Genomic DNA, 24,696 nt, shown 5'->3' on the forward strand with positions numbered 1-24,696 from the left:
AATGTTCAGGTGATTTAGGAATATTTCCAAAGAAGGCTTATAATTTTATAAAATATATTGGTTCTCACACGCGCGTGTCAACGGGTGGATATGGTAATTAGGTACCCCAAAATTATTTTGTTTCTACTCAAACATTTTTTTTATATCCCCGCACTACCAAATTCTGGATCCGTTACTGTGTTCTCTATTAGAAGTGATTTATATTAAACACGCTTTAAGAAAAATGGTATTCAAAAAATTGATAGTTCTGACAATTAAAATAGTTGTAAAAGTCGATAAAATATTTTTCGTTATAAAAACTGTAAATGAAACCTAAATAATTACAATTGGATAAATGTTAAATAGGTATGATATAGATATTTTTAAGACTATTTATTTTATAAAATTTATAAAAGGACGGTTTATTAAAAGAGGCCTTTTAAATGCTACAAAAAATGTGTAGTTTATTTCAGGGAGTATAACTATTATTTTGCGAGTGTATTCCCCTCTACAACTACTAGCAACCGTTAACAGCTCCTGGCAACTTGTTAACAAGCTGGCACCCGCAACAAGCTCTAGGCTCAGAGGGGGCGGGAGGGTGGCAGGGAAATCGGGAGGAAAAGCGGGAGAAAAGCGGCAGTGCTGCTGGCTGTGTGTTGACAATTAAGCCGGTTAATATGATTGCCACTTGATGTGCTGATGCTGAATGTTCGCTGCTGGCTGCCAACTGATGAGGCTCCTGATGAGGGCGAACATGCTGATTGTGGGTAGGTGGTAAGGGATATAGGATGAGGGATGCGGCTGATGCCTCCCCTTTCGGCCATCGCAATGAGCGAACGCAGTGCGGTCCTAAAATGAAAGCCAAAAAACTATAGCCTAAGTGTACTGTGGCGCAGGCAGATTACTTTCCCATAATTACAGGAATTAGGAACCTAAAGTGCCAGGAAATTATGGAAGGCAAGAGAATATAAATAAATGAAGGTGAAAACCGAGTTCTGTAGTACTATAAATTAATTACTGAACATAAGATAAGTATACGTATTAAAAGCCCGATATAGGGAACATTTCTTAGATTTTTTAACTTAAAAAATTGTCTATGTTATTACAAACTATTTTCTATGAGTGCTATTACCAATTATAAAAAGTTGATTCATTATGCATATCTCGTATATGCTTATTTAAAAAATTTGAAATCTAAGAGATTCAGGTTAATGACTTGACATTCAAAGAGTGCATTCAACTTTCGTATTTTAACCAGGTTTGATTTTCCCATAGATTTCTATGCTCACCTCCATTTCCGCCCACATTTTCTAATGCGAACTTTGCGCGCAATTTGTTGCCGCTGACAGCTGTGAGAAAAGGAGAAAGGGAGAACTTGTTCCTGTTTCTCGATTCTCAGTTCTCGTTTCTCTTATCTCTGTCTGCAGTTGTTGTGCTGTCTCAGTCGCCGCATTCAGGCCAGGATGTCAGCGGCAAATGCAACTGCAACTGCTGACATTCCCATTGTCCTGGAGACCTGAAAAGATATAGTTGGAGAGAGGGAAAGAGACGGGGATAAGGGCAAGTGAAAGAGAGGGCAAGAAGGAGCGTGAGTGTGTCACAAAATGCTAACGACATTTTGTTATTTACTTATTGCATTCATTTAGAAACCGTCCCACTCTTTCACTCAATGTCGTCCTACTGAGAAAATAAACTATTCATTTTCAAAAATATAAATGCCACACACAATGGAGTTATCCAATAAAATTACACAATTAAAAAGATTCAGAAAAGATTTTATCATATGTTGTCTATTAAAAAATAATTATTAATTTTGGATAAACTTTACAAATTAAGAGCATCAGAACAATACATTAGACTAATAAAATATTGATAACTAAAATTAAAATTTGAACGGCGTTGCATTAATAAGTATCCAATAAAAACATAGCGTTCTTTATGTTTTTGCAAAATGTTCCAATAAAAATACCAACTTTTCTAAATACCTTTACAAGTGTGACCGTTTTTTTTAAATTGTTTGTAGTACTTACATTAATATTTTCCCCCAGTGCATGCGTCTTTTGCACATTTTTAATCTGCCTGCCTTTTGTATTGCACTTAACTTGGCTTGCAGTCTTGGCCCGATGCACTCTGCCCCGCCCCGCCTCCCCGCTCATTCGCTCTTTGGAGAATGCCTCACAGCCCCTTAGAATTTAGCCAGGAACAATGGGCCTCGCATAATGGGGCAAATTGAATTTGAATTGCTTGGCTGGTTGGCTTGGTTAACATTCTAAGCGCACTCACACACTTAGAGAGGGACGGGCAGAGAGGCCCCGAAAGAGACGGGGCGAACGTGTGCAAGTCGGGCCGGCCACATTTCAGATTCTCAATAATGCTTATTGTCAGGGAATTGAATGCGAAAACAATGCCATGTCCCAGAGTCCTCTTCTCCAGTGTCCTGCCATTGTGCGTGGTTCGGTAAATATTATTCTTCTTTAAAAATTGTCGAATGCCCGGGGATACAAGAAGAAGGCACCAGGAAAAAGGGAGAGTTCTTTTTTAAAAATCGTAGAAGTAGGAAAGGTTATGACAAGCACAAACCATTTGTCCCAAACAAGATAAATGAGAAAAAATTAGAGGCACACAGATAGCTCATAGAAATCAATTGAAGTCGAGTAGAAAATCAACAGCGTATTATTTTTCCTCGACCATTTTCTTGAGTCCTTTGTGCGTTGTGGCAAATGACAAAGGAGCAATTATGAGGAGCACCCTGGAATATAGAGAAGAAGCCAAAGGACCACGGTTAGGATAGGGATTTTAATAGAGAGGCAGAAGTCTCAAAAGAAGTGCTGAGAAATCAAGCGAACTGTGATGAAATTTAAACAAAATCGTGATTACCAATTGGCAAGGTGTCTTCGCAATTGAGATTTCTATTATGAGAGGGCATTTTCTGGTAAATGTTGATGGAAGAGAACAATTGCAGACTTTTGACCCACAACACGTTCGATTGTCATTGATTGTGATAAACGAATTTAGGGTTTATATATAATATTAACTCTAAAATAAAAGCAAATTATTTCAAAAAACTAACGCCAAATAAGTTAACATGTATTGTTTCAAAAAAGAAATACGTTGTTGCTAACAAAAACTTCATTTATTTATAATTTCTTAACAGGAAAACAGAAGTTTCTCACTTAATAACCACAACTTAACTTCTTAAGAAAACAATAACTCCTTTTTCGAGTAAACAACCGGAAGCAAAAAGAGTTTTCCAACATTAATCTCCCTCAACTTGACCTCAGGACCGCACCGCAGCCACAGGATACCTTTTCAATCGCATTAAAGAGCAATTCAGTTACCCGGCCGAACCTCCTTTAATGGGTTAATCTCATCCGAATGCAATCCCTGCTTAACATATGTATGCACAGACCACAGAGCCAAAATCCAGCTTCCAGAATCCAGTCCCGAAAACCTGAAAACATGCACCATATCCGTTGCTGGCTGTCATGGCCGATTGAACAAACAGCTAAGCCCAAATGCTAATCCTTTTTTCCATTTTTTCATGGTTTCGTTCGGTGAGTTTGAGGTCCTGCATTTGTGCAGCTGTTGCTAGGAAAATTACTTTTTTTCGTGTATTTGGAAGGGACAAATCCACTGATCCACTTTGCGTACAGTAGCAGCCGCCTCCGTTGTTTTGACAAAATGTTTTTGTGGAGTGCCATTGACTTTGGTAGCAGTCGGTAGTTTGGTAACTGCAACTGCAGCCCGCATTTACCTGACAAATGATGATGACAACTTCCGCTCCTGGCTAAAACCCTCCGCCCTCCCAGCACATATTTTAATTTTCGAAACAATCCAGCAAAACAAAATACGAGAAAATCAGGGGACACGCCAAAGTCGAACGGAACACGCCGAGAGTTTTCCTGTCCGGCCACGTTAAGAGGATTACGTCCGGTCGGAATGCGAGTGTGTGGGGTAAAACTCGCAATTTTTATGAATATGGAAAAGCCGCTTTAGACGGCAGTGGAAATAATAACAAACTAACGAAACTTCAAACAAAAACATGGCAACGAAGGAGTTAGGATGGGTGAAAATGTTATTAGAGCTGAGCAACGATTACATAACCGAAAACCAATTTGAAAAGAAATTGTTTCAGAAAAAATGAGGGTGTACTGTGTGAGATAAAGCTTAGCTCATTTGGAGCAGGGAAAATCAAAGGAATTGGTCAGGAAAGGATGGGAAAAACATTCAAATTACTGAAAAAGTTGTCGAGTTAAACAAGATAATGACCCAAAAATATAGTTGTATTTTTTTCGTTGTAAGGAAATTTCATCAATGGATTTCATTTTACGAAACCATGTTCCGTTCCTCTTTAAAATAAATATAACATTTAATAAAATGTAGCTTCCAATTGAAAAATTTTAAAATATACTTACAAATAAAATATTTTTTTAACCACCAGTCTATAATTTGCAGAAAACTGTAAAGTTAACAAGTTATAAGACAATGTTAATGTTCTTTTGAATAAATGAAATCCTTATACAAGTATGTTCTTAACCTACGTCAAACATTGAGGTACATTTCAATCACTCAAAACTCATATGTCACCCCTTTTTATGTAAATTTACCAAATCTGATCTTATTCTCCTGCTTCTTATTTATGGCATCTCATCTCCCATATGAATATTTACCCAGCCCATCCTCCAGTAGCTCTCCTTCCACGCAATGGAATGCAATATCCAAAGTTGTCGTATTCCCCCTGCATTAATTAGTCTCGCTCTTTGCCAATTTGTCACAGAGCCCGATGTCAATGTGCTGGCAATGTGAGGGCGAGATCTTGGACTCCACCCCCGGAGACACCCCCTTTCGAAGGTCTTAAAGTCTTAGCCAGAGGGACTTTAAGTTTTGGCGCCCATAAATATGCCATAAAACTATTTGAACGGTCGACTAGATAAAGGGGGCGGACAGTCTTTGAGCAAGTGTAGCAAACAACCAAAACAACCACCAGACGACTTCTGGGACTACCAACTAGATGGATACTCCTCTCTCCGGCCCATAACAAAGTTAATAATAATAAACCAGGGGCGGAGAAGTCAGGGGCACGCCCCAGACAAAGTCCCCGCCAAATACGATTACAATTTGTTACACTTACGCAGCACAAAAGTCGTCAGCCACCCCGCACCATCCCATCCCATCCCGATTCCCAAGTCCATCTTCTCCGTGGAGTTGGGACGCCAAACAGTCGCCAGTTGTTTCGTCTTTCGTCTTGTGGTTATACAAATCTCCAGACTGGCATCAAAAGCAGAACCAGTAAGTAGAACCAGAAGCATCGCAACCTGACCAAAGAAATGCCCAAACGAATGTCCGCATAAATCAGAGCATAGTTTGGTTCTGAGGCAAAAAGGGGGAAGCTGCCGCATCGGCTGCCCAAGGGGATGTTTCCGTCTAATCAAAATCAAAGCAAAGGGGAATGCCATGCCACACTGAGGAAAAATCATAGCTTCTTTCACATTCAAGGTTACCTTATTTCTAAACGGATTAAGGTTAAGCTCTCGTTCCTCACTTTTTTCTTCACAACATGTTAAACGTTATACGAATTTTCCAAATTGATTTAAAAGTTTATTTGTATTTACTACTCTTTGCTATTTAAGGCATTTGCAAAACTAAAACCAAATATACTTAGTAATAAACTGTATTACTGGGTATATGCTTACATCCGATTCTACAAATGAATATTTATTATATATATTAACACAATTTTTTTTTATTTTAAAATATTTTTTCAACACATTTTTTTTTAATTTCTCTTACAATTGTAAATGTCTTATATTATTTAATGTTATTTAATTTCAATACTCTCTTAAATTGTTTTGAAATATTTCTCATTTCCCTCCCTGCTTTGTATTTTTCCGTGTAAAACCATTTTGAAACTCTCCAAGGAACATTCGAAAAGGGCAAAGGGGAAAGACACTCCCCGAGAACAGTGCACACTCTCGCTCGGCGATCAGCCGATGCCAATTAATTTATCAAAGTCAGTGCAGTCAGGGAAGAACCATCCTCAAGACAAGGCCACTGGGAATTAAACGACAATGAACGATCCCCATTCATTGGGTTATTAATACAGCACACTCTACGCAAGATCATCGGGGAATCGATTCCGGAAGCGGCTGCAGTTGCCATCGACATATCTTTCTTCCCATTCTCCTCTTGTTTTCCGAACCCACTCAGGTAAACTCATCTGACTTTTATTAATTACAACTAGATTTTTATTTATAACCAACAAATTGTTCACAATTTATCAAATTGGCTTAGTGATGTATTAGTGTATGTACGTACACCTATATGGATATTTGTATAATTATCAACATTTCGACGTTTCCCCGTTCAGAAACGATCGCTATATTTGAGCTTCTGCCATCCAGCCCTTTGACGCTTCATTTCCCGGTAGCTGTTGGGCAGTCCATAGAAAAAGTATATGGATAGGCCTAGGCGAGTACAGAACCGATTAGTTTACGTATTTGGAGGTATCTTGGGCATGCACTTAGTTTTGACGTTTATAATACCACTTCAATTAATACTTTACGGACTAGTTTTGAGTTGGCTAAGCATGCGTGTTAATTTATGGGGGACTGCAAGGGGTAAGGATTAAGAATGGGATCTTGACTTCATGTTTGTTATGTCAATTATCTTTGACTGTAGCTTTTCTTTAGATACCACTTAACTCATTCTTATTTAATTTAGCAAATGTATATCAATCATTTTATCGTTAAAGAAATGTATAATGGTCCTTCTTTGGTAAAGCTTCCTTTGCACAAAACTGTAATTTTATAAAAGAACTTAAAAATATTTTCATTTACCGAAAGAAATGATTTCCATTTGTTAGGAACTGTCTACCATTTATGTCGTTATCATTTAACTTTCAACAATTCTTGCAGAACCCCTCATAGTCACCTCCTTTGTTCCTCTCAATCCACCTTGTGCTTTTCATCTAGGATTGCTTGCAGCGCATACTAACTACTGACTAGTAACTACTTGTAACTAAAGCTACGTTAGATATGTACAAGACGGGCTACATTTGCATTCCGATTGACATGCAGAACTTAACTACTTTTAACTGGGGTAAAATGGCACCCTCTTTGGTTTCACCAGGGTGTTTGGATGGCTTGGTTGCTTGGGGGTCTGTGATATACATTGGGCGTATACATGGGTACACAGCCCCTCAGCTCTCCACCCCCTCGACCTCTATGTAGGTGGACTGCGGACGTTGGCGACGCACCAAGTCCGGATGTTGTTGGGTTCGGTGCGACGGACCCCGCTGCAATATGGCCTCCAATTTGGCTTTGAATGGCAGCGGCTTCGGCTCCGGTTGCTCGCCAGGATGCGGACGCGTCTCCGGCTGCAAATCCGGTGGCAGGAGCGCCGGGTTCTTGGCATCCACTATGGCCTGCTGACTCAAACTGGGTCGCTGTTTGCGCAAACTAATGCTGTTGATGGTCTTGTACAGCACCGGATCGAATTTCGGTGGACGCGGTATGTTGTTGCTGGTGGCACCTGGAACTGCAACTGCCACAACTGCAATGGCAACTGGAACCGGGGTCTTTGAGGGGCTTCCTGGAGTGGTGGGCACTTCGGTGAGGACCTCATCAGCATTACCAGTCTCATTATGGTCGATTTTCAGCTCACTGATGGCCTTGAGCATTAGGCGACGCACATCGGTTTCGCTTTTCGATTGCTTTAGCAGCGGCCTTGCTTTGGGCTCCTCCACTCGGGCCTCCACCCCCTGCTCCTCCTCCTCGGACCTCTTGGCCACCCCCCTCACCTGGTGGGCATTGCCATTCATAATGATGTGGCTTAAGCGGTCTTTAAACTTGGCCGAATGCAGGGGATCCTCAACGGCTGAGGCCTGGGATTTGAGGGAAGTCTGCGAGGGAAGACGTTGCCGTATAAAAACATGCGTTCGGTCCTGCGATTCCTTTACAGATTGGAGGTCAACCTCCGAGTTATTCTCTTTCACCAGGGCAACCTCTTTGGACTTAACTCTCTCCAACTGTTCGTAGAAGGCCTCGCTATTGAACAGCTCCTCCAGCATTTGATGGGCCACCAGTTTGCACTCCTCATATTTACTCAGCTTCAGGGGATTACCACTTGAAACCTCGTCATCATCGCTGCTGCTGTGAACGGTGGCCACGATGACGGTTTCTATGACACTCGGATACATCTCGGAGTCCATGCTGAAGTGCCGCTCGAAAATCAGCTGCTGCTGGAGGTCCAGCTCCTGCTGACTCTGCTGTGTTTCCTCGGCATCCAGGACATCGTCCAACATGGCTATCACCGACTGTTCATCCTCCCGCGATGGGGATTCAGGGTCGGAGCCCAAAGTGGCAGTGGAATTCTCACTCTTGGTATCCTCCACGTAGAACACCTTGCCATTGGCATGCTTAACTTCGATGAGATCCTCGCCCACATCACTTAGGTTCTGAATCTGATTCAAACTGCTGCTGGGACTCTTCTTCAGCTGCGTTTCCAGGGTCAAAACACTCTCCTTGGAGATGCAGTGATACTCCTGCTCTCGACTTTCCTGCAACCCCTTCAGCGCCTTGTAGAAGGCCCACCTTTCGGGATTTCTCTTCTGTGGATTCTTGCAATCATACAGATACCAGCATGCAAGGAATACGGGAATACCTAGGACATTTAAGTTAGTAGATGCCACATGCATTGCTTTCTACCACATGCAAAGGGATTATTAATGTGGAGCTCGACTCACCCACAATCATCCAGACCCCGAAACGTATCCATGTCCAACTATCCAGCTGGAGCATTAGATATATGTTGATGAAGATACTGATGGCCGGGACAACCGGTACAAAAGGCACTCGGAATAGCCTACGACGAGCTTCTCTGGGCTGGAGGCAAATCAGTAGGATCACCAGGAACATCAGCAGAACTAGGACAGCTAGAAGTGTCAAGGCCCAGATCTCTTCAGAGGCAATCAAATGATGGGCCTGCATTATCAGCACTCCTATTCCCAAGGATATCAGGCCTGAAAGGTATAGATTAGAATATAAGAAATATTATTACAACTTGCTATTACTTATACTCACAAAATAGTGTAGCCAGCACTCCCACTATCCTTGAGGATAGCGCATTTGGTTCCTGGATGCGATGGACATTGAATAGTTGTGTGCAAACCGATCCCAAAGTAAATCGCTCGGTACTCGAGGTCAAAGAAGTAGTTTCCGAGGCCCTAACTTCCCTCTGTCCTGGATTCTCCTCCACCTCACAATAGTCCATATACCGGAGAAGCATTATCGATAAGGCCACAACGCTGTAGGCCAACAGAGTGCCGATGGAGAGCAGGCTGACCAACTGGGCCAAATCGAAGAGCCCAGCGATTGCGGCCGTGAAAAGAGCTGCCACAATGGATCCAGTGACTGGGACTCGGAATCTCGGACTTACCTTGCCCAGAAATCTAAACAGAAGGCCATCCTGCGCCATCGAGTACATCACTCTGGGCAGTGGAAACAGGGCTCCAAAGAGACTCGCCAACAGACCAACCAAGCCACCAACGGTGACTATCCACATGGCCACTGGCCAACCCACGTATTCGAAGGCATATGGCAGCGGTGCATTGGCATCTTGGAGATAATATGGCAGCATCAGTGTTAGTACAGTGGACACTCCGAAATAGCACAAGAAGATGATCAGCAGCGAGAGCAGGATGGACTTTGGAATGTTTTTCCGAGGATTCCGAACCTCTTCTCCAGTGGTGGCGATGCAATCGAATCCCACGAAGCCAAAAAAGCAGGTGGCAGCTCCACGGAGAGTTCCCTCAAATCCGAAGGGGAAGAAACCCCCTGCTCCGATGGTAGAATTCGCACTGACAGTACTCGGATCCACCGTCCAGTTGGAGAAGTCGGCTGGAAAGCGAAATACAACAATCAATTAATTAAGAAAACATAATCGGAAATCAGGGTAAACTATCTTTAATCAAGATTGCTCTATTACGTTGTTTACACACTCTTGAAGTTACTGAGTTGAAAATTTCCGTTTTTCTTGGTCTGTTTTCTATCAAGTTATAGATATGAAATCGTAGAATTAGTTAATAATTAAAGTTCTTAGAAATTGACTTATTGAATTATTTAGGTTACATTTCTATTATCTGTTTATTAAGGTTTTTTGATTCATTTGATTTAATACAATTTTACATAGTTGCATTTTAGTTGAGCTTAGTTCAGTTTTTAATGTGTCACAGAAATCTCTTCGGGCTCAATTCCGGAAAAACTTGTGTTAATAATTGTGCAAAACTCCCATGAATTTCGCAAGAAGATATTTCTGTGTCACCCCAGTTACGCATATGTGATTTATTTAAATACACTTACCTTTTATGGCGCCAGCAATTATGACGAATCCCAGAATAAATATATTCAGACAGGTGACAAAATTGTTAGCCATTGTTGATGTCTCCACACCAAAGGCAAGTGCCACTAACATATTAAAGATTATATTAGTCATAAATAAAACAAACCAAAGCTAATTTCCCCTTACCTCCAAAAACCACCACTAAGCCAAAGGCCAAAAAGTCAAAGTAGCTGCCAAGAAAACTGACATTCATGGGAGCCACCTCGGAAAATGTGTTCTTCAAGGTATCATTCAGCAAGGAGTCCAGGTATAGGCTAATACCCCTACAAACACTTGCCGTGCCAATGACATATTCCAAAATGAGATTCCAGCCGATGACAAAGGCCACGAATTCCCCAATACAGACATAACTATATACATAGGCAGATCCCGCCTTGGGAACTCGAGCGCCGAATTCCGCATAGCAGACTCCTGTAGGAAACGAATTTGTATCATAAATAGTATTGGGATATTATAGTATTTGAGTTTAATAATAAAAAGCTATTACTCATTAAAAATTACTACTTAAGAAAGAATTTAGTAATATCGAAGAACATAACTTTATGGGGAAATTTAAATTCATATACACGAACTTACTTAGTAATAAAAGTTCTATTCTTTTATTTAAGTGACAAATTCAGTTGTTTTTACCAATTTTGATCAATATTCAATATATTCAAAAAAAGTGAAATGCGTAATAATATATCGCTGTTTTAGTATACTCTTTAATGAGTTTGCACTGTTGCTACAATCCAACTTACCCGCCAGCAGTGAAGCCAATGCGGCGATGGCAAACGATATCACCACCGAGGGACCCGCCTGATCCTTGGCTATCTGTCCGGCCAGCACATAGACCCCCGCTCCCAGGGTCGATCCCACTCCCAGGGCCGTGAGATCCCATAGCCCCAGCACTCGGTTCAGCTTCGATTCCCCCTCGCTGCCGTCGGCTTGGAGATTCTTGCGCCGGGTAAGAACCTTCCAGGGCGAGAATTGCCGAACCATTTCGCCGTATCTCTATCTCTCGTTTTTGGGGAAAGTTCAATGAACCTTGGGATTCTGGAAATGAAAAAATTGCAGGTCTGCTAAGTCGCTTTCAGAGGTTTAGCCAAGATCATAATGCACTTCGATCCACGTATTGTCTTATCTTGTGACGCCGTCCGATTGTATAATGCAAATAATTGAGCTCAAATTGTAATCGTAAATGGCGAGGCTATTGTGAGCTGCGAGTCTGAACTCGATTGCTCCACTTAGAATTGGGTATAGGTAATCTATATGTTGGGAGTGTTGTGTGGGAAGGTTTCGAAGAAGTTGTAATGGAAAAGTTTTTAGAGGCGCCTTCCTATAGAAAGTTTTATGAAGGGGAGGGCATAAATAAAAAGTATACATATGCAAATAATAAAAAAATATTAATTTTAAGGAGCAAGTAATTTATAAGGTAGTAATGTCTTAGAAAAACCTAAAAATTATGAAACGATTTAGGAAAGCTTAGAAAGTTTATTTTATTTTTTTTAAAACACGAAAGTCCTCTGCACCAAATTGCAGAACCAATGCAATACATCTCCTGACATTATATGATCCAGTTAAAATTATGAAATTATTTTAAAAAATCTGTCATGTTTTTTAGAATAAGCCTTGTAAATCTTTACTGCATCCCGCATTAATCATTATTTTCATATTTTTTTCAACAGGTGACTAACCAAAGCACCCAACCCAAATCCCAGAAGAAATACTCCACACTTTGATAAGAATCAGATGCTCAAGTTTTTACCTATAATATCTTTTGCAACTTTGTTTGCCTTTCTATTATTAACTTTATAATTCGTTTGCTCTCCGCTTAACGAAGATAATTAAGTGGGTCTAGGTGGGTCCGCAAGGCTTGTCGAATGAAAAATTATGCTGTATTTATATACTTATGGTAAACTTGATACTTCACTCACCGACTTTGAAACAGTTTTCTTCCGGCTTCTGTTCGATTCCTATTGCAGTTGCTGCTCCAGTGCACTCTGTGCAAATATGTTTGCTTTGTTCGGTTCTTATTAATGAATTGAAAGTCTATTATTAATTTCCGCTCACACAAAACAATATAAAACGGACAACAAGAGTGTGACTGACATACTTGGCGATCTGGGAGCGTCTGTCTGCAGGCTGTTGGTGTCGTATTACAGCCGCGAATTCTTCGCGTACTCCTCCTAAGATAAGACCACCAGGCCGGCGAGCCGAACTGGAACCTCCTCCTCAGCCCGACGAGAGAGATAGGTAGCCATGGGCGAAGAGAGTGGGCTACACCGCGAAAAAGTCTACCTAGAACTGTAGTCGTATACACAAATATTACAACAAACGTTTAAGAAAAGCAGAATCTGTATCATATTCCCAAACCATCAAAAAAAAGTTTTGTATTTTATATTTAATAATATATTTATCATAGATATAACGCCATGATAATAAGCAAACAAAAGATAAAAGTAGGGTACTCTCTGTAGTTTCCATAAATTTTACATATATACAATGTATCGCCTAAAATGTTTTTAAAATTATAAAATATACTTTAAAAAAAATTCTATTAAATACTTGTCACAAGTTTTATTAAATATACTTTTAATTTATATTTATAATTTATAATATTTATTATATAAGCACTGTTGGGTGAGCACTGTTTAAAATTTATCTTTGTTTGTTCTAATTGATAAATTAAATATTAGTCTATATCTTTTCATTTTGCTGAATTGATCAACCTTTATACAAATATAGATTTTACTAAATGGTTATTTCTCTGAGTGCACACCCGAAGCAAAACTGATAAGAGACGAAGGCGACTGGAAGTCGTCTGGATTTGGAAAGATAAGGTGCGACTCGGGGGATCGGATGGAGGGCTACTGAGATGATCTGGGTTGTAATTAGAGCGAATACGAAAAAAATTAGCAGGTGTGCGAGGGGAAGGGGCTGCAGAGCGAGGGAGAGGGCCTGAATCACACTGTGTGACGTCGCATATTGCTGCTGTGCTTTTGATGTTGCTGCTGTGATATTGCTGCTGCTGCTCGATGTTGTTGCTGGTTTTCCGACTTTCGGTTTTATGATCTTTGCGATAGCGAAACAACAGATTTTTGTTTTGATTTTTTTGCCGCCCCTACAAGGCAATTTCAGAACTGTGTTATTTATGTTGTTTTAGATAACGTTGTTTGTATTCACGTTTTTACTTCATTTCCGATCTGCCGTTTTTCGGCTTTAGATTTGAACATTCATACTTTTCTCCCGCTCGTATTGCTATCTCTCTTGCGCTCCGTATCGCTCTCTCTTTCGCACTGTCGCACAGCTCGGTTGTTGACGGTTTCGGTGTATAACGTTAACTGAAAGTGTAAGATAATATTCTGGCCCCATATATAGAGAGAGCGCTACGAGAACTGGCCGTCTATATGGTGGAATGCAATATCGCACTGACGAACACAATTATAAATGCTTTCTGCTCGTCTTCCTATTATTATTGTTTTCATATTGTTTTTGGTCTAGATGTTGTTGCCTTTATTGTCGTTAGCTGTCGAGTGTAAATTTGTAGATTTTATGGAGTGGTTAAGTCGGTTGATAGCTCGGATGCGCTTTATATGAAAACTTGATTTGGAGTTCTGAAAATACACCCATTTATTATATACTTATGTATATTTGGTATTTATTTGGTTTAATTAATTAAATAGAAACAATAATGCAACCATTTTTACGTGGACCCACCTTATAAGCCTTATGTGGGTGAAATCTACAATTACGTAAACTCGAGCCATATAAGAAGGTGAATGAATGGCTTGATTTCATAATTCCAGATATGATTTGCTGATACGAGATAAGCCGATTAAACAAATCCGGTTTTATTGCACAGTTCAGGTGTACGTATTCTCTTCAAAGAGAAGAGAAGTATAACTTATTATCCACAGCATTTCTGACTTTTGCATTTGCAAATTCCACACTTCCCCTGACAAATTCTTTTTGCCATATTAAATTCATTTGTAAACGAATGAAAGCATTAGCAGCTGTTTAATTATCTACAAACTGATTAGAAACATTGTTAAACCAAACCCAATTTTTATTAAGTTTATTATCACGTGTCTATTACTCACTGTAAAGTGTAAGTGTAAAGTTTCATTTCCAACTGAATCATAATCAGATGGTGATAATCATTAACTTCGGTATACCGATTTACTCTATATAAGCTTTGCTTTTTATAAATTGCTTTGAATTACTGAAGGACATGATATTAGCCGAGTCGACATGACCAAATAAATGCTGATAAGATACTCGAAATGCTCTTCACACTTTCACCGTTGGAGTAGGAAAAATCACAGCCCTGCCGCCATGGCCACACAGAATGTGTGCTGGGGTATTAAAATTTTACTGCACCTTCTTGATGCCGCCAGACAGACATATATCCGCATATATATGCTTACTATATGTGGCAAGGAGCTGGAGGAGTACGAGAAACAGGAGCAGACTCCATCACATGTGCGGGCCAAAGCGTGTGGCAAATTGGCCTTTGTGGGTTGTCTGCTGGCCTGGCGGCAAATATAAATGATCTAATTTAAATAATTACGCCCACAAAATGTGACGCGCCTACCAAATTGCCTTCGTTTAATGCTCGAGTGGGAAAATTACCCCAGCCAAGCCGAAGACTGGAACTAATTTCAAAGTTGGCTTTGCTTATGGCCTCACAAAGTGTTTCCCATTCCCATTCACATTTCCATTTCCATTGCCAAGTCGATTTCCCAGCCGTTCGGTATTATTAAAGTTTTCCAATTGACAATTTTCGGGTATGACTGTCTCATACACCGCTGAGGTGGCAACATGCAGCCATTTCGGCTGTTTCTGGAAGCTTTTGATGAGGTGAGACATTCTTGATTGGTCTATATAGTGCCTAAATATCTGATAAATCCACAGATGGCGCGCGAGCATCTACAAGATTATATGGGTAGATCTCCTGGCATTTCTTTGCTGCTACTACTTGATGGCTGTTATCTACCGCTATGCTCTAAGGGATGTCGATAAACCGTGAGTAGATCTGTACTGTAAAGTAAGGTGATCCCATTTTTTAACTCAGCTAAGAATATATTATAACATACTTGCATTACTTATAAATTTGCTATTCCTTATATAAATTATAAAACCAACAATAAATTTTGATATAAATATTTTTTAATTAAGTTATCAATCTATATATTTTGACTTATGTTGCTAAAGAAAATACTTAGACAAAATTTCCAATGAAAAGTACAATTATATACAATGCGATAATCTTAAAATGTGTTTTACTACCCCATAATTCCCCATAACTTATTGTTTCCCATAAAACCCCCCAGCATTTTCGAGGACATTGTAATGTACTGTCACAGCTATAGCAACCTAATTCCTCTTTCCTTCGTACTGGGTTTCTACGTGGGCATTATTATAGAGCGCTGGTGGAGTCAGTATATCACGGTTCCCTGGCCCGATCCTTTGGCTGTTTATGTGAGTGCCTTAGTTCGTGGGCAGGATGAACATGGTCGTCTGATGAGACGCACAATCATGAGATATGTGTGCTTGGCCCTGACCATGGTGCTATCAATGATATCTCCGGTGATAAAGCGACGTTTTCCAACTTACGATCAGTTGATTGAAGTTGGACTTCTAAACGCCAACGAGGCGAACATTATAAAGGCAATGGATGCAAAGTTTCCGAAACATCCCAAATACTGGATGCCAATCGTCTGGGCTGCCAGCATTGTGACAAGGGCCCGAAAGGAAGGACGCATTTGGGATGACTTCTCACTGAAGTCTATGATTGACGAATTGAATAAATTCCGAGCCGGTTGCAATATGCTTATTCATTATGATACGATATCTGTTCCACTGGTCTACACGCAGGTAAGTCTATTATTATTTGCATTTATTATTTACCAAGCAAACTTTTTCAGGTCGTAACTCTGGCCGTCTACTCATACTTTGTTGCCTCAATTTTCGGCCATCAGTGGATTGATCGGGATGTTAAGCACTACAATAATATCGTTAGTTACTACTTTCCGTTGTTCAGCACCCTGGAGTTTTTCTTCTTTATGGGATGGCTAAAAGTGGCCGAAACCTTGATTTGTCCCTTTGGAGATGATGACGACGACTTTGAACTGAACTGGCTGATCGATCGGAATCTGCAGGTCAGTTACTTAATCGTCGATGAGATGCACAACGATCATCCCCAGTTGGTGAGGGATCAGTATTGGGACGAGGTCTTCCCCAACGAACTGCCCTATTTGGTCGAGTCTGAGAGGGCCGAACATCCAGAGGCCTCTACCGCTCGATTGGGTATTCCAAAAATCAATCCCGTCCACTCAACGAAGAGTGAGGTAAGTTTTGAGAACGACTTTACGGAATTCGACGACGAGGACGAGACCAAGGACGAAGTTACCATCCGATTTGCCCGTCGCGAGTTTAGTTGGAGCAAGAGTTCCGTATCGATAACGTACTCCTCGGGGAACCAGAGTGTAGATACCCTGAGTTTTGACGACAAAGGTGGCGAGGAGATGGAAAACGAGTTGGACTCAAGAACTTTGGATTCCAGCAGCAAGGACGACTTCGATCGACTGCGGGAGTCGAGGGAAAGGGAGCGTGTCAACCGGCAGATGCAGCATGCCGCCCTCGCGATGGAGTTAATGAAGGGAGACCTGGGTTCAAATGGAGGATCGGCAGCGGGTTCTAGGACTAATGTCCCGAAGAAAGAATCTGAGGTTCAGACCGACATGAGCTACACCAGCCAAAGAAAGAAGGACAAGGATAAGGACAAAGACGCTGACAAAGACGCTGACAAAGAATAAAAAGTAATTAAAAGAATAATATGTATTGTAAATTAATTTATGAGATAACGACGAGGATAATAAAAATTGATTCTTTCAAAATGTATCATTTATAAATCAAATAGTTTAGATGTCCTTGTTTATAAGTGGGTTTTTTTCCGGTTATTCCTCTCCATTTTAATCTTTCTTTTCTGCCTTACTTAAAGAGTCGTTCTCACTTGAAGGGTCCTGCTGAGATTCTGCGGCTTCCTGGTTTTCAGATGAAACTTCCTCAGACGCAGGACGAGGGATTGTAATTGTGTAGAAAGTACCCGAATTATCGTGGCGAAGATGGACTTTCATATCTAAGAATCGATGGCGGGTACGCTCCTTGCGTTCTCGACGACGCTGCTCAACTAGCTCATAGAAATCAACTGCAAATAAGGGGTTTTAATAAGTTTCAATATACTAATAGAGTGCCACTCACTGGATTGCGAAGGCCTACTGGTAAAAGGACGGTCTTGGTCTTGGAAAGGACGGTCGTTCATTTCTAAGAAATCCAAGTAGCTCCCACTAGTTGATGATTTTCTTAGTACGTTCTGGTGGATGTTAAAATATACATTAAAGTTATCATATTATTCTTAGCTAAACTTAAAAACCCTTTACAAGGGTGAATAAATATACCTTTTGTGGTACTTTCATATAGGAAGTCGATGAAGCTGGAGGGCCTGTGCGCTTGCTTGTAATATTGTAGGGAATTTCATTGGGAAACACCTGTTCCCAGTACTGATCCTTAACCAGTTCAGGATGCTCCTGGTGCATCTCATCCACAATGCAATAAGCGACAGTTAGATTCCGGTCGATAATCCAATTAAGCTAAATAGAGATAAAATAGTAATAAATAGAACCAATCAAAATTCGAAGGAATATAATTCATATATATATCTTTTAAGCTACCTCAAAATCATCATCGTCCTCTCCGAAAGGATTGATCAACGACTCTGCCACCTTGAGCCAACCCATGTAAAAGAAAAACTGAAGAATGGTTAGGAAAGGGAACCACCTGAGGACACTCAGACCTTGTTGAGTGCTATTTTCCGTCCATTGTTGTCCAAGAGCGCTGAAGAGGAAAAACGAGTAGGTGGCCAGGGTGACCACTTGGGTGTAGACCAGTGGAACAGTTACCCAGTCGTAGTAGAGCAAAAAGCCACAGCGACCTCGAAATTTGTTGAGCTCATCCATGATCGTCTTAACTGCGTAATCATCCCGTATTTTGCTCTCCCTCCTTGCTCTCATGACAATACTTCCTGCCCAAACTATGGGCATCCAGTGTTTTGGATAATTTGGAAAGGCCTGATCCATAGTATCAATAATCTTCTTTTCATTTTCCAGTAAGAACCCAGCCTCAATGATTTGATTATACGTGGGGAATCGACGCTTCACTCGCGGCGATATCATGGTGAAAACCATCACCTGACACAAGCAGACATATCTTAGGATTGTTCGCCTCATAACGCGGGCTCTATCATCGGATCCATGGATACTGGTGCTGACCAAAATGGCAATCCCATCTGGCCAAGGAATGGTGCTGTATTGTTCCCACCAACGCTTCATTACAATCGTTACATAAAAACCCATCACGAACGACAGGGGGATAAGAGCTCCATTCTTCATGCAGTAGGAAGCAATATCCTCAAAAAACCTGTAGGATTATTAAAGCTTGTTTTACTATAGAATTTGATTTAAAGAGGTTTACCTTTTGCCCTCATCGTTGATCAACATGCGATATGTAATCGCCAGTAAGCAGTACAGTCCAAAAAACAATATGAGATCAACCCAAATCAGCTTGTAAATACTGCCACGCCATCTTTTAAATATAAGTTTGGAATTTTTAACAAATTATTATAAAGTTGATTTATTACTTGCCTGATCAACAATCTGAGAAAATTGTTAACTACACCTGAGGTATTAACGCTGGATGTATAAGTCACAGTCATGATTGAACAATATGAACTAACAGCCCAAATTTTATAAGTTGACGGGGAACCTGGTTTGACAGAAAACTGCAAGGGATCTAACACATTTATTATTTTTTAGAAATCATTGAAGTAAAAGGTGTAGCTGTTAAGCTGATAAGAATTAAATACAGGATCACTTTTCTATTCTAATTTGGATACCATGTTCACCTCTTTTGAAAAGAAGTAAGAAGTGTTATTTAAATTTAACCAATTTAAACCAATCTTTTAGAAATTGAACTTAAAAATAATAAATTTCTTTGCTACCTATTTAAATATTTGGATTTATTTAAAGCGAAATTTCCTGAAGCTAATGTAAGGTTCCATTGAAAGCGGGTTTCTAATCCATTTAAAATTAAGCTGACATATCAATTAAATTGAGCTCATTATTTCTTATTCCTTATCTCTCTAATCGTTCTTTTCTGGTTTATTTTGTGGGTTAGCCTTGGACGAAGGGTCCTGTTGGGTTCTGTCTCCCGCTTCCTGACTTTCTGATAGTGTTTCATCGGACGGAGGACGAAGAACTGTGACCGTATAGGGGGCACCGGTATTATCATGACGGAGATGGGTACTTCTCATGTCCAAAAATCGGTGGCGCATTCGTTCCGTGCGCTCACGACGACGCTGCTCAATAAGAGCATTGAAATCAACTGTGAAAATATGATTTTTAGTTAAAAGTTTAATTTTAAAAATGTTTTTTGTGAAATAGAAGGTCAGACTCTTACTTGTGGATTGAGAAGGTTTACGAGAGCTATGCAAATCTTGCTGCTCCATAGTAAACTGACTTTCACTGAAGGTCAATCGAGATGATCCATCGTCCATTTGGAAGGAGTCTGAGTAGCTCCCAGTAGCAGATGGTCTTCCCAAGAAGTTCTGCTTAAAGCTGTTCCGTAGACGGTTACTGCGGGTACTACTACGGCGACTAGGATTACTAGGATTACTTATAGTCGAAAGTCCCGATCCACGGGGTCTCTGGAGTTTCAAAAGAAGACATTTTTGTGTAGCTTTTAAATTGGTAGTTAAAAACTTAAAATAACTTTACCCTCTGGGTTTCCATATACGCAGTAGAAGCTTCCGGAGGGTTATGCCGCATAGTTGGTATAGCATAGGGAATTTCATTGGGAAACACCTCTTCCCAGTACTGATCCTTAACCAGTTCCGGATGCTCTTGGTGCATCTCGTCCACAATGCAATAAGCGACAGTTAGATTCCGGTCGATAATCCAATTAAGCTGTAGTTAAGTTTAAGTTATAAGCCATTATAAAATATTCAAAAAATGTAAAATTGCGGTAAGAGAAATAATAAAATGTGATCTTACCTCAAAGTCGTCATCATCCTCTCCGAACGGGTTGATCAAAGTCTCGGCTACCTTGAGCCAACCCATGTAAAAGAAAAACTGGAGAACAGTCAGGATGGGAAACCACCTCCTAATACTCAGGCCTTCCTTATCTGAGGCGTTTTCCATCCACTGCTGTCCGAGGACGCTGAACAGGAAAAAAGAGTATGTGGCCACGGTGACCACTTGGGTGTATACCAACGGAACACTGATCCAATCGTAGTAAAGCAAGAATCCACAATATCCGCGAAACTGGTTCAGCTCATCAATGATCGTCTTAACGGCGTAATCATCCCTGATCTTATTCTCCCTCCTGGCCCTCATCACAATACTAGCTGCCCAAACGATGGGCATCCAGTGCTTCGGATAACTTGGGAAGGCCTGATCCATGGTCTCAATGATCTTCCTTTCATTTTCCAGCAAAAACCCAGCCTCAATGATTTGGTTATAAGTGGGGAATCGGCGCTTCACTCGCGGTGATATCATGGTAAAAACAAGCACCTGGCACAGGCAGACATATCTTAGGATCGTTCGCCTCATGACGCGGGCTCTATCATCGGATCCATGGATACTTGTGCTAATCAAAATTGCAATCCCATCTGGCCAAGGAATGGTCGTGTACTGCTCCCACCAGCGCTTCATCACAATTCTCACAAAAAATCCCAACACGAAGGATAGTGGTATTAGGGAACCATTCACCTCACAATATGTTATAATGGCTTCGAAAAACCTGTGGCATCAACCATTACTTCGGCACAGAATACAACTTAATTCAACTCACCTTTTGCCCTCTTCATTTATCAACAACCGATATGTAATGGCCAGCAAGACGTACAATCCAAAGAAAACAATAAGGTCCAACCATATTAACTTGTAAATGCTGCCGCGCCATCTTCGAAGTGAGTATAATATTAGGGTATTTTAAGGGAAGAAGAATACTTCTAGTACTAACCTCACCAGCAAGCCCAAGAAATTGCTGACGACATTCGATGTGCTTACACGTGAGGTGTAGGTCACAGTCATGATGGAACAATCTGCTTGAATGAATTCGAGTCGTGTATAAAACAGGCAAAACAAAAGTTGACAGTCTAAGCAAAGTATATTTTTCTTTAATAAGAATATACTTTATTTCTTGAATTTATATTGGTTTAAAACAATTTAAAGTAGTTCAACTCAATGTTTTTATTTTCTGAAGTGAAAAATAACAAAGACAAAAATTGAAACATTACAATGGAAATCAAAAGACATGATTAAAAAGGTGTTGGCAGAACATCATAGTTACTTTTTTGTTTCCCTATCCAGGTATTTATTCCCCTCCCTTAAAGGTATTTCGTGGATAATGTTTTTTATTCTGAAAACCATTTCCATTGAGTTTTTATTTTATACCCTACGATTGAAAAAATAAAGGTGTATAGTAATGTGGTTGAGTCCAATACAAGTCAAGCCCACTTCTTTTATGTAAGCACATGTAGAGATGCCAAAAAATGACTAGTGAGTACCACGCAGTCGTATCTCCATTTAGTAGCTATTCCCTCTTGTTTTTATTTACCCTTTCAAGACCTCCCGCAGGAATTGCGAATCGATTTCATTGCTTCCTGTGACAAAGATTGCCTTTGATGCGTTAAGACAATACGTACAGTTTTGTGAATCATTTATAAACCACAATACCCATGTGCTTGTGTCATGTGCCAGAAAAGTCCTTCCTGACATCGGCAAAACCACATGAGCAGCGGCTGAAAAAAAGGATATCCAACGGGCTCTCATTGTGCCTTCCATTATCATAACCAAACATGGAAAATCTGACGCGATGCGTGTTATTATTTTTTACACTTGACAGCGTTTTCTGCTCTGGAAAAATCGCGACAAAAACGAAATGAAATTACATTGGCAGCTCACCACGCGAGAATGGAAAACTATGGCGACTTTTTATTATACAACATATTTAATGCTCAGATTGAGGGCGGCTGAGGGTAAAATAATTCCGATTCTGCTCGCCACTTAACTCATTTGGGGCATTATGGGGGCTTGTTTTTCCCCAGCGACCTTACTGCTGTTTCCAATTTATAATTGCGGATCGATATGTTGGCACTAAAGTGGTTTCTCTTTTTGTAAATGTGTTAAAATGTAAGCAAGTGCTGAGAGAGGGATAATATCTGATTGGAGGTTACTCTTAAAGTAATGGCATTTGAACTTTTATTTCATTTTATACATGGGTACACATACTTTTTGATTAACAATGTTATTGAATCTTAGAATTTATTTATAGTTTACGCCATTCGATATTAATGAAAATACTCTACATCATGCACTATTCAAAATATTTATAATATACCTTTTTTGTTAAATAATTTAAAATACCACAGATAGTGCTAAAAAAATGATTAAAAAGCATTTCATATTTTTGAAAATTTTCAAATCCAAATTGAATTAAATAAGGAAATCAGCTATTAACCATTAAGGGTATTCACCTGCATGCCAAATTAAATAGTCTGATCTAAGGAATATAATTTAAATAGTATTATTATTCTACACATATTGTACCTAAAAATGTATACAAATATAAGAAAATTTCATTTTACATTGAGGAACAAACAGTGGGTTAAAATTGTACCCTTTATTGTGTACTTTGTTCTTCATTCATTGTTCTTTTTTATTATATATGGTAGTGCCTTCAAACGTTTAAAGTCGTCAGCTGGACCTGACTAATTGGCCTTCCCATCATCAAGTTGGTCATCCGACCAAAGGCCGTAACCGATTCGCAAAAGCCCCATGTCCTCGGCAACAATTCAGGCAGATATGTGGCCATAAATATTTCATATTTGCACATCGCGTAGTTTGTGTTTTGTCGCCTGCTGCTCCTGATTGATGACGCGGTTGAGGATTGCAGATGCGGATTTTCGTCCTCTGATATTGGGGGAGCACAAAAAAGGGGTTAATTTAATTTCGCGCTCGGGCGAATTTGTCCATAATTGGCAATTAGCATTGACCATTGCCATATACATATTCGCCGACGAAGCCATGGCAATCATCGCCGTGCTGGCCATCATCTCACACGGTCAACTTACAGCGTGGCCAGCAGAAGTCCGTTTGCAGTTCAGCATTTGCCCACTGGCAACCAATATTTGCCTCATGGTTGTTTCCGCTGGTGTTGTTTTTTGTGACCATTTTTCAAAAAGTGCACACAAAAAAACTGCCAGAATTATTGAGGCGTTGCCACAATAATCATCGATTCGATGTCCCTGTCAATGAATTTACGGTGCTGAAAATATTGATAGAAACGATGTTCCATTTATGATGGGAATTTACGATAGATTGAGCTTGCAACACACAAAGAAGTCGAACAAGCCTTTTTCCAATGCTGTGGAATATTTGTTCTGAGTCGAGTTAAGGTAGATCCATTATATCCCACTTTTACTTCTGCAGATTTCATCCATAATCAATTCAAAAATGGCCTAAATTAACAATTAACAGTACCTACGTTTCTATCCACCACTGTAAATTGTTGCATTGCCTGATTGCAGCTGCTCTGCGTCATTAATTGCAACACAGTCATGCAAAATGCGTTAAATGCGAACTTTTTGCTAGAATTGGGTTGGTGTTTCCCCAGTGTTTTTCACACCATTTTTCAAAGTCAATTTCGGATGAGTTTTAATGCGACCTTTGGGATAGCGCATTATGTTTTTTATTTCGATGCCATTCCCTTCCTATCGCTTGATTAGGAATGATGAGGGTTAGTTGGGAGGCGCAAAAGGAGGTTCGGAATTCGAATACATTCAACAAGCTGAAATTGATGGGACTGACCCTCAGGTAGGATTGGGTTGGAAGTCGGGTAACCCCAGGGATAGTAATGTAATGTTATGTATATAATATTGTTTTTTTAGAGTTTGCAATGGCCCAGATTTTGTAGTAGAGTTTCAGAGGTGATTTGCATTTCGGTGATAATATCAATTTTAATATAAAATAGATAAGGTTTTATTATTTTATAGCTAGAATCGTTTTGAGTTTACTGAGAGAAGCTACTAGATGGCATACATTTTTTTCTGAATTCCGGTATTATATGTACTTAATAGTTTTACTTAAGTTTAAATTGTGTATACTTTGTTATCAATAAATGATATTGAATAGATCAGCCGTTTTTGAAAAAAAAATGTGTTATATATTACAAATTGTTCATAAACATTCTTCTAAATGCTTTCCTCCATATTATCTG

General features: G+C 39.9%; 4 protein-coding genes across 6 annotated transcripts; 1 reads left to right on the top strand and 3 right to left on the bottom strand.

Annotated features, from left to right (window-relative positions):
* Positions 1-6,201: 6,201 nt before the first annotated feature.
* LOC108007996 (cationic amino acid transporter 2) lies at positions 6,202-13,719 on the bottom strand. Of its 3 annotated transcripts, XM_065864342.2 has the most exons (9): positions 13,599-13,719; positions 12,473-12,663; positions 12,294-12,388; positions 11,118-11,412; positions 10,504-10,788; positions 10,338-10,442; positions 9,060-9,875; positions 8,723-8,998; positions 6,202-8,640 (listed from the first exon to the last, which is right to left on the bottom strand). In XM_065864342.2, exons 4-9 carry the CDS (start codon positions 11,356-11,358, stop codon positions 7,178-7,180), a joined length of 3,186 nt encoding a protein of 1,061 aa, XP_065720414.2. In that variant the 5' UTR covers positions 11,359-11,412; positions 12,294-12,388; positions 12,473-12,663; positions 13,599-13,719; the 3' UTR covers positions 6,202-7,177. The 3 variants fall into 3 exon arrangements, with proteins under 3 accessions (XP_065720414.2, XP_036671362.3, XP_070851703.1); XM_036815467.3 differs by having other exon boundaries at positions 6,202-6,443; positions 12,294-12,663; positions 13,599-13,715; XM_070995602.1 differs by lacking the exons at positions 12,294-12,388; positions 12,473-12,663; positions 13,599-13,719 and having other exon boundaries at positions 11,118-11,435.
* Positions 13,720-15,046: 1,327 nt separating this feature from the next.
* Positions 15,047-17,255, top strand: Best3 (Bestrophin 3). The gene is made up of 4 exons (XM_017071781.4): positions 15,047-15,219; positions 15,274-15,384; positions 15,693-16,236; positions 16,287-17,255. Exons 1-4 carry the CDS (start codon positions 15,149-15,151, stop codon positions 17,175-17,177), a joined length of 1,617 nt encoding a protein of 538 aa, XP_016927270.3. The 5' UTR covers positions 15,047-15,148; the 3' UTR covers positions 17,178-17,255.
* Positions 17,201-19,196, bottom strand: Best4 (Bestrophin 4). Its single transcript, XM_070996365.1, has 5 exons — positions 18,892-19,196; positions 18,093-18,837; positions 17,820-18,011; positions 17,623-17,734; positions 17,201-17,569 (listed from the first exon to the last, which is right to left on the bottom strand). The coding sequence occupies exons 1-5, from the start codon at positions 18,915-18,917 to the stop codon at positions 17,334-17,336; spliced, it is 1,311 nt and encodes a 436-aa protein (XP_070852466.1). The 5' UTR covers positions 18,918-19,196; the 3' UTR covers positions 17,201-17,333.
* Positions 19,197-19,407: 211 nt separating this feature from the next.
* On the bottom strand, positions 19,408-21,577 carry LOC108007999 (bestrophin-4-like). Its single transcript, XM_017071778.4, has 6 exons — positions 21,439-21,577; positions 21,268-21,378; positions 20,469-21,216; positions 20,193-20,381; positions 19,876-20,122; positions 19,408-19,800 (listed from the first exon to the last, which is right to left on the bottom strand). The coding sequence occupies exons 1-6, from the start codon at positions 21,507-21,509 to the stop codon at positions 19,559-19,561; spliced, it is 1,608 nt and encodes a 535-aa protein (XP_016927267.4). The 5' UTR covers positions 21,510-21,577; the 3' UTR covers positions 19,408-19,558.
* Between the last annotated feature and the right edge of the window lie 3,119 nt (positions 21,578-24,696).

This window comes from Drosophila suzukii, chromosome 3 (genome assembly GCF_043229965.1).
Source record: "Drosophila suzukii chromosome 3, CBGP_Dsuzu_IsoJpt1.0, whole genome shotgun sequence".
NCBI classification, from domain to species: Eukaryota; Metazoa; Arthropoda; class Insecta; order Diptera; family Drosophilidae; genus Drosophila; species Drosophila suzukii.